This window comes from Myotis myotis, unplaced genomic scaffold, assembly GCF_014108235.1.
Source record: "Myotis myotis isolate mMyoMyo1 unplaced genomic scaffold, mMyoMyo1.p scaffold_m19_p_20, whole genome shotgun sequence".
Taxonomy (NCBI): Eukaryota; Metazoa; Chordata; class Mammalia; order Chiroptera; family Vespertilionidae; genus Myotis; species Myotis myotis.
This window is the reverse complement of record NW_023416325.1, coordinates 10960423-10973964: the sequence shown is the minus strand read 5'-3', so window position 1 is coordinate 10973964 and position 13542 is coordinate 10960423. Positions and strand designations below refer to the sequence as shown.

Here is a 13542-nt window from a genome sequence, read left to right as displayed (position 1 = left end):
TGAAGCAGCCTCACGGTCAGAGTCAGAATTCTGCTCGCAGAGGAGCAACAGCAGGAGGGAACTTGATAAGGGTGGGCGAGGCTGTTGTGGCACCAGGGCTCGGAGCAGGCCTTCAAGGTTAGGAAAAGTTCAGGCAATTGTTTTTCCCAGAATACTTTCCATTTCCACTCAGCTCATACCAACAGCCAGAATCCGAGCAAACCAAAAACACCGAAAATTTCTCTCAATATTCTTGATCCAACTAGCAACAGGAATTTTTAAAAAAACATTGAGAGAAAGAATATTCCAAGGCCATATTCAGCTCCTGGGCTTAAACTTAAAAGCTTCAGACAATCAAGTCAGCAATCTACAGGGGAAGGTACTTGGTTGAATCACTAACCATATTAAAGTGAATTAATGATTTTATGATGGCCATCATTTTTTAAATTTCCAGACTGCCTCCCACCCAGAAGAGCAGAACAAGAAAACAAATGAGTTAAAATCACAGGTGATAACCTCTATAATTTTACACCTAGTGGGGTGACAATTATTTAAATAGCAATTCATTGTTCAAAAAACCAAAGGACTATGTTCAAATACTAAGAAAACATCAGACTTATTTTTCCTCCTATGGAAATAGCATGTGCTGTTCAGATTTCAATGTTCTCTCCTTCGGTTTCTTGGACAATGTTCATAGTTTGGATTAGGAATGGTGACAAAAAAAGTTTAGGGAGTCTGAATATAGGCCATGTCTTTCCACACGAAATAATGAGATCATTGTTCTCTTTTGGTAATGAGATGCAGTAAAGCAAATAAAGTATTTTTTCTACAACATACTAAAGCTAGGTCACACGACAGCCATGAGATTTCTAGCTTTAAGATAAAAATATATGTCATTGCTTTATCCTCCAAATATTTAATAAATCTTTATAAAAGTCGATGATAAAAAAAATTCTTCAAATTTTAGCACATTGTGGGTCATGGCAAACTTATCTGTAATCAGAACAGTGACAAAAGTTTAAATTTGATAAACTAAAATTATCTATTTGGTTGAAAAATAATATGGATGCGTATCCAAACCATGTAGTAAGTCAACCGTCCTGGTGCAGAGACCCTCTGGAACCAAAATACATCTAAGATATTCTCTACTCATTCTGTTCCCATTTCAAAAGGTGAACTGTATCAGCTAGTTATTCCTGAATTACAGTGGTTTTAAAGCTTTATCCCCTCTTGTGGCTCAGAATATTAACACTGTGAAATGCAGGCATCAAGACTACCACACATTGGGCAAAAGAAATGAAGGAATCACAATGTGTTAGCAGTCGGTCTTGTGGCCCTTAGACATGTTCTGCGTGGCCATGCAATGACTTTAAAAACTGGAATGAATTTCCAACATGTAAAAAGTCTGGCAATTATGCCCAACTGACGTGGCTCAGTGGTTGAGCATCAACTCATGAACCAAGAGTTCACAGTTCGCTTCCCCATCAGGGTTGCAGCTCAATCCCCTATAAGGGGCATGCAGGAGGCAGCTGATCAATGATTCTATTAGTCACCGATGTTTCTGTCTCTCTCTCCCTCTTCCCTCCTCTCTCAGAAATCAATAAAAACATTTAAAAAACACCTGGCCATTTCACCTGTACTTACAGGTGCTTTGCAAAAGCAGGAAATCTGGCCACACTGGGTCCTGCATGCCAACAACAGGAGGGGAGCTGCCGTGCCTCTAAGACAGCGCGTGTGCTGTGCCTTTGCTGGTGCCCGCAATGCCTGCCCCGCCCTGAACGTGCTTCGCTCAGTGTCATGATCGGCCAGACTCCTCCAGGGATAGGAGTTCTCAGGCTTTGCTTTGAGTCAAATTTAAAGGGTCTGGACCAGCCTTCACCCAATGATTTTTCCATTTCATCTCAAGAATAACTTCCATTTATTTGCTACATGTTCTAGTTTCAGTGTGAAATAATTTAAAAATATAAACCAAATTGGCGAATATATCTATTACCTGATAATAGAAATCTTACAAAGATTACGCTGGATCGAGGGGTTGCTAGTTCCATTCCAGGGAACCAGTGAGGTTCCCACAGTGAAAAGAGCCAGCATGCCCACCCTGCTCTTGTACCTGGGCACCGGGGGGGGGGGGGGGGGGGGACAGGGACAGTGTCATTTCTAATTGGGTCTCTTACATTCACTAGATGACGAGGATGTTCAAAGTCCACACGTGTCCTGGCTAGAGAGCTCGTGTGCCCAGGGTAATGCCCTCCGTTTAAGCTCCCGTTCACGAGCCCACGGACCCCGTTAGGGACCTTGTGGTGAAGATGGGAGCAGCCGTTGCTGAGACCCCCACTGCTTAGGAAGCTCCCGTGCACATTTCCATTTATCCGGGTGGTGCCGGGCAGGGGGGCGTATTCCACCATCTGCCCATTGATGTCCGAGCCTTGGTACAGATATCCTGGTGGGTCGTATTCTGTCAAGAAAAAACAAAAAAGAAGAAAAAAAGATACTGAAAAGGATGACCTTCTTGCTTAGGAAGGTGTATTCACAAAACCATCAAGAAACTGCAAACACACGAAAAGAAGACACTCTGCAGGTGCTCAGCGAGAGCCTGCTTGTGAGCTGTGCTCCAGTGAAGTCACTGCTGCCGGCCCCTTTACCTGGGCGAGTATCTAGGACCTGAGCTAATTATGACTCTGTTAATGAGAAGAGGAATTAACCAGGGGGCAGTTACACAAAAGAATAAAATAAGGAAGGAAAGAAGGAAGGAAGGAAGGGAGGGAGGGAGGCAGGGAGGAAGGAAGGGAGGAAGGAAGGGAAGGAAAAGAAGACAAAAAAGACAATTACTGAACTGAGCAGGCTGAAACTATCCCAGGAATGGCAACACGAAGTGTTTCAAGTGCCTTATACTTCAAAGTACAGAAAGTGTATAAAACAACAGAAGGTTAACTATAGGCAGGATATTTCAAATAGCAATAAATAACATTTTTAAGAAGAAGTATGGAGTTGTGTATGTATTTACTAACTATCCATACAGTTCCTTGGCTATGTTAGCACTTTGGAAATTGTGGGGCATTAAAGGCAAAAGGCTAATTATCCCATTTTCTTATATTAAAACCATTAACAACGGCCTCACAATTCTGATTTCCAGAGGCACACCTGCCAGGTTCCTTTAGAAAAAGTACAATATCCCTTGGAAAGCACAGCACCAAAACTGCACAGGTTTGCTGTCCGAGTTCTGCTAATGCTGCAGCCGTGAGAGTGCCCGGCTGGGTGAGGTCCCCCCTCATCTCGCTGAGCTCGAAGAGGTGTGTGGTGAGAGTCTGCCTGCTTCTCTTCCCCAGGAAATGCTAAACTGAGGGGGCAGAGACCACGCTTCAGTGATTTACCTCTATCACCATGTCTACCAGTGCCAGGTGCACAGAAGACAGTCCATGACGACCATTTGAATGAATGACTGCATCAACATTACTACTTTAAATGTCCATCTTTAAACATTATCAAGTCACACAAAAATGACTTTAACCAGATTAGTCTTGTCCAGGCAACCCAATCATGACTTTCCATTTAATAATTCAGCACAACCTCAGCAATTAAGGTCAATGACATTAACACCATTTAGAAAAAGACCCAATGAAACGCTCTCCAAGCCTTTCAGTCTGGTTCCATCATCACCACCACCTCCCTCCCTACCTATCTCCTGGAAGGCACCACGCCAATTAAATCCCTTTTCCCCCTGAGCTGTCAACGACAAAGGGACAGTATGTGGGAGGTGGCTGACAGAAGCCAGAAGTGCCTGTTGCCGCTGCTGTCCTCCTTTGCTTTTCTGTCATTCTCTTACTCTTGGGCCAAAGGGGAAACCAAAAAACTGCCTCCCACCAAAGATGAAGTCTCTGATGACCCTGAGCAGCTGGGGGAACAGGACAGATAGGAAGAGAACTGGGGGAAGAAAAGGGAAAAGAGTTCTAGTTTATGTGTTTAAATACAGTGCCAACCCTGACCTAGCTTAAGCCCTCCTCTTACTAGATGCATTTAGGGGAGGGATGCACTTGAGTAGTTTTGGTACAACAGGTACCAAAACAGGACCATGTTATCTTAAACTGTGTCATTCAGGGATGGTAACTTAGAGAAGTCTTCACTCCCTTCCTTCCCATCATGTCTCTTCCCTTCCCTGTTGACAGGTGTGTACAGCCTGGAGGCGCTCCTGCAGCCACCACAGAGTTCCTGCTTCAAGCACTCGTCCCCTCTGCTGGTCTGACAAAGCCAGTGTCTCCCAGCGCGGAGTCAGCTCTTTGCTCAGAGCCCAGCTGAGCTTTGGCTTTGCTGTTATATCTACCAGGCAATTTAATCTGATGCTCCACTTACTCTGTTGACAACTAACAGTTTTAAAGTCACTTCTGACTGAAGAGGAGCTAGTGGATTTTATGCCACGACACTACTACACAAACTGTGAGAAGTCAGTATTCATTCTGACTGTATTTCCCCCCTCGCCCATCTTCTTCAAACAAAGAGAAGAAACTACTGGGGTGCCTTACTCTGCGCGGTGTTCTGCTGGCGGTTCTTCCACAGGCACATGGCGATGAAGACCATGAGGATGAGGACCATGACGCCCAGCACACAGCCCACCACCAGGTACAGCATGTCGCTGCTCCTGGCGGGGCTGGCTGCAGGCCCCACGTTGCCTCCGCCTCCTAAGGAGCTGGGAGGGGTGCTCAGGTCTCTGCCAGGATCCTCCGAAGCTCCGGGAACGCGTTTCACTGCGTGAGATACAAGGAAAACATGATGTCAGGGCGAATACAGACTATGACGGTTTGCTCTCTGCAGGAGGTCTGGCTAGGAACTCAGCCAGTCTGTTTATACTTGTTACTGAGATGATCTGACCACCAATGAGTTATAAAGAGGACTTAAAAGTTTCAAAAATCTGGTGTGCCAAAGATTTAGTCCACACATTCTAGAGAAAACAGACATCAGAAAAACATACGCGCTTGGTCTAACCCAAACTCCAGGTTATCTGCCCAATTTACACTTTCAGAAGACTCCCGAAGAGTTGAAATAGAAGTATTTCAACTATGGGTGGGATAACAACTCCTTTCTATCGGGTATACTTTGGGCTGAATTACATATTTTATGCCTCTGCCATGTGATGAGTATTAGAAGATATGACTTTGGACTATAAGAACAATTACATACAATCCCAACAACCTCACACATAAATATAACGCATTCCACACCAAAACCGTTTGGAGTCCACGTCAGTACAGTGCTTTTACCTAGTTCACTGGTATAACCGTGAGAACGAAAGCTAACCACAGGTGGGACTCAAACCCCATTTTTCTGTCCCCAAACAACATGCTCTTAATGCCTTAAAGGTCGTGGAAAGGCAGGGGGCTCAGTGGCTGGCAGTCGACTGGCTAGGTCTAGATCCCGCCCACCACTTGCTCTCAGCTGCCTGGCTTTACCCTCCTGCACGTGGGAAAAGGGGATAAGAAGAGCAGCTCCATCACCGGCTGTAATGGAGAGTGAATGAGTCAGCCCACGTAAAGCACTTAGAACAGAGCCTTCCAGGTGGCACATGGTGCTCAATTCTGTATGATTATTACTTATGACACCACATGTCATGTTATGCCACCTAATGGCCCATATGAGCAGAGTGGTCTTTTAAAAAATTAACTTCCACATTATATCGGAGTTCAATATTCTAGCAAAATTAACAGACAGAACAGAGCGGGGGATGGTAAAGGAGAGGCCACCTTGCGAAGGGGAGAGCTCTCCATCGCCGAGAGCTAGCTGAATGATTGGCAGAGACTCGAAAGGAAAATGGTATGTTGGATCAAAGAATTCTCAGGTCCCTGCCGATTCTAAAGAGAACAAACAAGTTTCTGAGGCAGAATGGATGTTACAGACTCTACAATAAAGATCAGGATTACTCATAGGGAAGTCCTTCCAGTTTATTCACTCTTTATTTGCCCTTAATTTATTCATAATTCTACCAAGCTTGATGATCTGGTTGCCAACCTCTTGTTAAAGTTAAAAACTTTGGCGGCAGAAGGTGAGTCAGACAGACCCACGGACATCACTAAGAGGCAGCTCAGAATGTGAAACAAGAAAGATGGCATGAAACACATGAAGATCCTGGGACACAGTCGCACACCAAAAACAGAGGGAAGCAAAGAGCCATGGACGAATCCTGCCAGCCGATGATCTCTGAGGGTGGGGACTGGGGGCCTTCAAGCACCTGTCATTCCTGAAAACCTTCCTGAATTACTGAGGATAAGATGATCAGTGTTCAGAACTTTGAGTCATTTCTTTAAAAGGTGCATTTGTATAGAACATGTTCTATTTAAACAGGCTAGGAATTGCAATACATTGTAGAAAGTCATTCAACACGAACAGTTAACATTTTAAAGATGTTTTTTCGGCCCAGCCAGAGTGGCTCGGTTGGTTAAAGTGCCATCCTGTGCACCAAAAGGCTGCCCAGTCAGGGCACATAAATGGGTTGCGGGTTCGATTCCCAGTCAAGGCGTATGCAGAAGGCAACCAATGTCTCTCTCTCTCTCTCTCTCTCTCTCTCTCTCTCTCTCTCTCTGTCTCAGCATGTCCTTAGGTGAGGATTAAAAAACAGCAACTTCACTTTAAAAAGAATTCTTTCATTTTGCACTGATCTGAAAGTCTGCAGGGAGGACCTTTTACTCCCCAGTGAAGTCAATGACTGCGAGATGCTATTGCAGACACAGCTATACTATCATCCTATTTAAACAACAGTTATTACATTGCTGGCTATGTATTATGTTTTGTGTGGCTAGATTCCTAAATGTCTGGGGGACTGAAATGATAAATTTCATTTTTAGGTAACTTCCCTCTGAGCATTACAGCATTTTAGAGGGGGATAAGAAGTGCCCAATAACATATCAGAGTGCCTCATACAAGAAGGCACTTAAATCTGTGCTCACCAAATAAAATTCAAGGTAAATCTAAAGGTCTATGCATATATATATATGTTTAAACGTTGATTCAATATATGCGTTTTGCAGCAGGAAGATGTGATTTAGAATTAAAAGATGGAACTGAGTCAGTCTTTTTGACCCCTTTTATTATCTTCGTTTAAATTGGGGTAATAACATCACCTGTACAGATGCTAAAGGCTGCCTAGCATCCTTCTCCCATGCAGGCAGGCCCCCAACTCTGTTTAGGTGTCTGCTGAACACCCAGAACTCTGGAGTAGGTCCTGATCCATCAACCACCCCAGGAATGATAGGGGCATGTGAATGAGTTCTGGCTAATGAGATGTGAGGGGGAAGAATCAACTCGTTCAGTGGTTCTCAACCTTGGCTGCACATTAGAACCACCTGGGAATCTTTTTAAAATCCTGATTTCTGGGCCTCATCCTCCGGAAATTCTGTTTCTTTGTTACTAATGTTGTGGCCCCACCCCATAACAAAGAAACAGAATTTCCGGAGGATGAGGCCCAGAAATCAGGATTTTAAAAAGATTCCCAGGTGATTCTAATGTGCAGCCAAGGTTGAGAACCACTGAACTAGAGGATTCTGGGAAGTTTCCCCTGGTTCCTAAAAATAGCACAAAGTCCTAACTGGTTTGGTTCAGTGGATAGAGTGTTGGCCTGCGGACTAAAGGGTCCTGGGTTCGATTCTGGTCAAGGGCACATGCCCAGGTTTTGGGCTCGATCCCCAGTAGGTGGCGTGCAGGAGGCAACTGATCAATGATTCTCTCTCATTGATGTTTCTATCTCTCTCTCCCTAATTCTCTGAAATCAATAAAAATACATTTAAAAAAATAAAAATTGCACAAAGATGCCTGTTCAGTTGGTTGAGTGTCATCTGGCACACCAAAAAGGTCTCGGGTTTGATTCTGGTCAGGGCACATACCTAGGTTGTGGGTTTGATATTCAGTTGGGGCATGTCTGGGAGGCAACCCATTGACGTTTCTCTCCCCCCCGCCCCCCTTTCCTCTCTCTCTAAAATCAATGGAAAATATCCTTGGGTGAGGATTGGGAAAAAAAAATAGACAAGAAAAAAATGTTTCTTTTTCTGTCAGATTGAGACGGAACACAAGTGTTTTTGACCTATAAATATCCACATTAACTGTTTCTATTATATCTTCCTTTTTAAAAGATGGTAATATTTCAGTTAATCTAGGTATGTAGGCATATTGAGGATTTCAATTTAGAATTAGTGACTGCTAATTCTGAACTTAACTACTATACTTAATTAAACAAGTACTGTTATGAACATCTGTCATTCCAGAAACTACTTTAAACATATGTTGCACTTAACCTTTAAATTCTTATACGTTCTGTTTAGTATTCTAGTTCTCACAGCAGTCAGTAGTAGTCAGCAAATATTTCTGTTCTCTTCATGGAGAAAAGAAGTGGCTTAGAGTGACAGAGAAATTAATAAATGTGATGGATACTTATGTGAATTGTTTTTTAGACAAGTGCTCTAGCCAACATAGTATACCTTCTATTTGGACAGTCTAACAGAATGCACCGAGAAAAAGGCCCAAAGCAGAAGCTTCCTTCGGTAAACATATCAATAGTCAGAAGGAATAATCCAGAGTTTGGAAAAAGCACAAATCCTCACCCCTCCCTTACCTTTAGTCTCACAGATCATCACATTACTAAACTCGCTTTCTCCTCCTTCGTTGAAGCACTGCATTTTTATATCATAGGAGGTTTCTGGCTGCAGATGCCCAATTGTGTGCCATTGCTTTGAACCTAGAAAGAAAGATAAGAGATAAGCTTTACATGTCATACAACCTCAGTGATACTGTCAAGATAATTACTTAATAATTTCAAAATGAGGTGGGAGCAGCATCCATTACCATATAGTCAGTCTGTATAATAAAAATGTACATGATATAAGTATTTTGGTAATATACCACAAATAAATTGTATTTCTATTCCATGGCATGGAGAAAAATGATAGAGATAAACTGAATTAGAGATATACCTGTGTGTTGGTGGCAATACTTCGTTTCAACACAAATAATTACTGGCGAGTCTTTGTAAAATACATGTGAATTTCACACACAGGTGGAAAACACAGCCCTTTGATCCACCTGTTCAGCCCAGCAAGTCAATCCACTCTGCCCACCCGTCAGGGAGCAACACTGCATGTGAGATCACAAGTGGTGCCTTTCCCAGAACAAGTGACCATTTACAAGACAGGCTTAGTTAGCAAAGCTCTCAACTGCACTGCAAGGAACTCAACATACACTGACATATAAACAAATGCCTGAATAAAAGGCTGAGGATAATCCGAAAGCAAACCCACCACGGAAACCCTTGCCTACTGCTCCACTGTTTCTCCTCTTTTGGGGCAGGGTCTCCAAACCACGTAAGTATCTCTAATAGACCGATTCTGTTACCCGTGGCACACAGCCAGCACTTCCCTCAGGAACACTCCTGAACTGAACATTCCAGCGTAAATCACTCTCCATTTTTACTTCCATGGACCTGTGACAAACTTTAATAAACAGGACGCTTCTACCAAAGTTAATTAACTCTTCAAGCACCTTTAATCCCTCTTCAAACTGGTGCCACTGTTTCTGAGAAACTCAACTATACCACCAACTGATGTAAGAATTAATCGAAGGTGGAGGAAAAAAACCAAACAACCCGTACAAGTCAGAGCGATTTGGCTGACAGACCGATAGCGCCAGGTTCCTCTCTAATTCAACACAGACAAAAATATTTCACTCTGAAAGCACAACCCCTCCCCCAGGACACTAATACAAAACCCCTCATTTATAAAGGCCCCTGTTTTATAAGATGAAGAACCTGTTTGTTCTAGGATCAAGGGACCCTGAAGGGCTCAATAAGTGAGGAAATCTGTGACCTGATTATAAACGTAAAGAGAACCTTAAAAGAAACCAAACTCAAAATCTGGTTGAGATTAGATCAGACCTATTTCTAAATTCCAAAATCTTTCTCGTTTTAAAATCCTCGCCCAAGGATATGTTTTAATGATTTTAGAGAGAGGAGAAGGACGGGGGGGGGGGGGGGGGTGGGACGACGACATGGAGAGGGAAAAGGCGAGGGAGAGGGAGAGAGAAACATCAATGCGAGATCAGTTGCCTCCCATACACCCCAATCTGGGATCGAACCCGAAACCCAGACAAGGGCCCTGACCAGGAATCAAACCCACACCCTTTCAGTGCATGGGAAGATGCTCCAATCACACCAGCCAGGGTAAAATTCCAAAATCTTTCTAAAAAAATGTCTATTTTTTCTCTCTACCCTTAGGCCTTTCCTAGCCCAGTCCTGCACTCACCTAACTATACACATTCTCATGACTGTTTACTACACTAGATCTGAAGTTTTCCTTTCACAGCAGTAGCAAAAATGGAATTAAATTAAGCTCCTGATATGTTACTAATAAGAGAAAACCATTAAAATAACAGATTCATATCCCATTGTTACGGTAATTATCCCAATGGCTAAAATTACAGGAAACATCAGCAGAGAGAATGAGTTTTTACTGATCCCTGATGAATAAGACAACCAAGTGCATTACTAGGTTTAAAGTCAACGTGCAATTTTTTTTCCCCTGAAAAGATATTTTACAAAAGATGAGAAACCAAAAGCACAGACTTAAAGATCAAATGACCAATTACTCTGATTTACTTGGAATGCAGCTTAACCTGGTAAGATAAAAATATCCAGCAAAAAAGCAGTGGTATGCTAGAAACGTTCATGGTTTATCTAAACGTGGAACTAATTCAGAAATAGGATCACTTAATATAACTGTCCTCGTACTGTATTCTTTAACAATGCGAGTTTCCATTTTTCCCCCAAAAGCCGGAATGACCTGAGTCGCAATGCATACGTAACCTAAAGCTTCACTTTAAAGACCGCTTTACGCACAGCGGGTAAACACTTGTGCTCCTCGGCTTGGCAGGGCTGGCCACTAGTTAACTGCCACAAAAGGAATTTCAAATGCATAAACTTGAAAATAAGAAATAAGCAAATTACACAGCACACTGCAGCCCACTTAAACATCTAGCTGCTTCGTCTACCACGTTTATAAACACACTCTCCGTGAGCCGTGAGGCAAACGCACACTCACAGACTCTACTACTGGATACGAAGGCTCCTTTAAAGCGATCTCCCAGTTCCACACTCAGTATTCACATCACACAAACTGGTAAGAGTTCAAAGATGTAACTACAGAATATAGTTTAAAACTGTTTTCCAGTGGATATTTCCAGAGAGGAGAACTAGGAAGGGTGGGGGAGAGAGAGAGAGAGAGAAGAGGGACAGAGACAAAGAGACAGGGTGGGATGTTCATTTTATTTACATTTGCCTTGTTTAAAACTACTTTATAACAAATGTTTAACCTCTGTCAAAAGATTTTAAAAATAAATATCTGACAGCCTTACTCTCCTAACCCAGCTAACGTAAAATGAAGACCTAGCTAGGACTGAAATGTAGAACAGGCACTAATAATTCTTTCCATTTCTTTTTTAGTAGTCTTTTAATGTGTAAGGAAAAGTGCCCATAACTGTGCAGCTCACTATGTTCATACCCTGAACAAGGTCAAGAGAGAATATTACTGCCATGCAGAGGCCCTCCTCTTGCTTTTCCCAGTCATTTCTCCCTCAAAGCTGCTACTACCTGGACTTCACAGAACTGTTTGGCTACTAACAATTATCTTTCAACATTTCCCCAATTCTTTATTCTTAAAGCAAATTTTAGGAACTAATTTCTTTCCAGATTAAGAAAAGAGAAACAATTTCATTCAACAAATATTTACTGAGCACCTATTATGTGCCAGGTTTTAAAACTCAGATGGTAAATTTTTCATTATATTATAAAAGTAATTCCATTGGACAACCATTAAGAGAAATGTTACAATATTTAAAGAAATGCGATTTCATAGCATATTTAAAGTATTTTATTGTAAGACTACATATAACAAAAACTATACGCAGTATTAGATGTCAAGAAGTCATATGAAAATAAGCTTGGCGTAGGGCAATTTTCTCACATGGTCCGTTAGGACATTAATATTTCAAAGAGTCAGAATCTTGGAATGAAAAAAGACCTGAAAGAAGCCTTGCTCCCAAAGCAAGAATCCCTTCCAAGATATTACTGAGAGCACCTATGTTAGAAATGCTACGATAGTGCTGAAAGCACCTATGTTAGGAATGCTATGACAGTACTGACAGCACCTATGTTAGAAATGCTATGATAGTGTTGACAGCACCTATGTTAGGAATGCCATGTTAGAGAATGCTTCCTTTATGCTACTTCCTTTTAACTGCCCCTCCCCCAAATGACTGGGCTCTCTTCCACACAATCGTCTTTAATATCTGAAGACAACTATCACGTTGCTTGCTAGTCATCTTTTTTCTCCTGTTAGTTGTGAAACAATTCTGTGATCATCCTAGACATTCTACTATTCTTTCTGGACTTCATTCATTCATTCAATAAGTAAATACTAGATACTTCACCATTGTATGGATTGGGGAAACCGTATTGGAAAAAGGTCCCTTCTCCACAGGAGGTTAACATTTAGCGAGGGGACAAACTTAAAGCAAATAATTTCATGTATGTGCACACACACATACACCTATGATGAATTTCTATGAAATATACATGAAGGGTGTGATTATAAATTAAGTGGGAGGAGTTTATCTGAGGAAGACATACTTAAGCCCACAACAGAGAAGAGCACCTAGACAAAGCCTTTGGGAGGGGAGCACACAGGGGGCAGGAACTGGGCCGTGCCAAGGTCCTGAGGCAAGGAAGGTCTTGCTGCACACAAGGAAGCTGAAGGAAGGCCCGGGTGGGACAGAGGACACAGTGAGACAGCAAGAGGTGCCTGAGGCATGGCTGCAGGTGCAGTCAGGGCTGGCTGATCCTGTGGTGCCTCCAGACCAGATGCAAAGTTCTAAGTTGTATTATAAATGCAGGAGAAAGGCAGTTTCAACACCCTTCACCATATATATATATATATTATTGATTTCAGAGAGGAGGGGAGAGAGAGAGATAGAAACATCAATGATGAGAGATAATCATTGATTGGCTGTCTCCTGCACGCCCCCTACTGGGGATCGAGCCTGCAAACCTGGGCATGCGCCCTTGGCCAAAATCGAACCTGGGACCTTTCAGTCTGCAGGCCTACGCTCTATCCACTGAGCCAAACCGGTTAGGGCGTCCTTCACCATCTTGGCTATTTGTTGTTGTTTTTTCTCTCTACGTATATTCCAATTTTTCAGCATCTCTAAAAGTGGATAACATGCTCAAGATGTGATCTTTCTAGTGCAGACGTCAATGCAGCTGCTGACCGAGACATTATTTTTTTTAATATAGCTAGAAGTTGCAGTGTTTTATACACAGGTTACTATTCATTTAAACAAAACAGGAAACAAAAATTATTTTCAGATGAACTACTGATAAATCAGACCTCCCCCATACTTTTGTAACTGACAGATTTTACAACCAAAATGTAAGCTACTATATATATTAAGTTAAAAAAATTATCCTTCTCTGGGAAAAATTCAGAGTAATAGCACATATACCATTTCAATTTTTTACACTCTCTTAATCTGGGATTATGT

General features: G+C 42.3%; 1 protein-coding gene across 7 annotated transcripts in view; it reads right to left on the bottom strand.

Annotated features, from left to right (window-relative positions):
• Nucleotides 1-13542, bottom strand: part of CDON (cell adhesion associated, oncogene regulated) — a 74842-nt gene that overhangs the window by 6046 nt on the left and 55254 nt on the right. For all 7 annotated transcript variants that reach the window (XR_004974865.1, XR_004974866.1, XM_036353909.1 and 4 more), the window contains 3 exons: nucleotides 8570-8692; nucleotides 4497-4718; nucleotides 2154-2434 (listed from right to left, as the gene is read on the bottom strand). Coding sequence is in view for 5 of the 7 variants with exons in the window: in XM_036353909.1 (XP_036209802.1) it covers nucleotides 2154-2434; nucleotides 4497-4718; nucleotides 8570-8692 (626 nt within the window). In the remaining 2 variants the exon portion in view is untranslated. The remainder of the gene's footprint in view (nucleotides 1-2153; nucleotides 2435-4496; nucleotides 4719-8569; nucleotides 8693-13542) is intronic.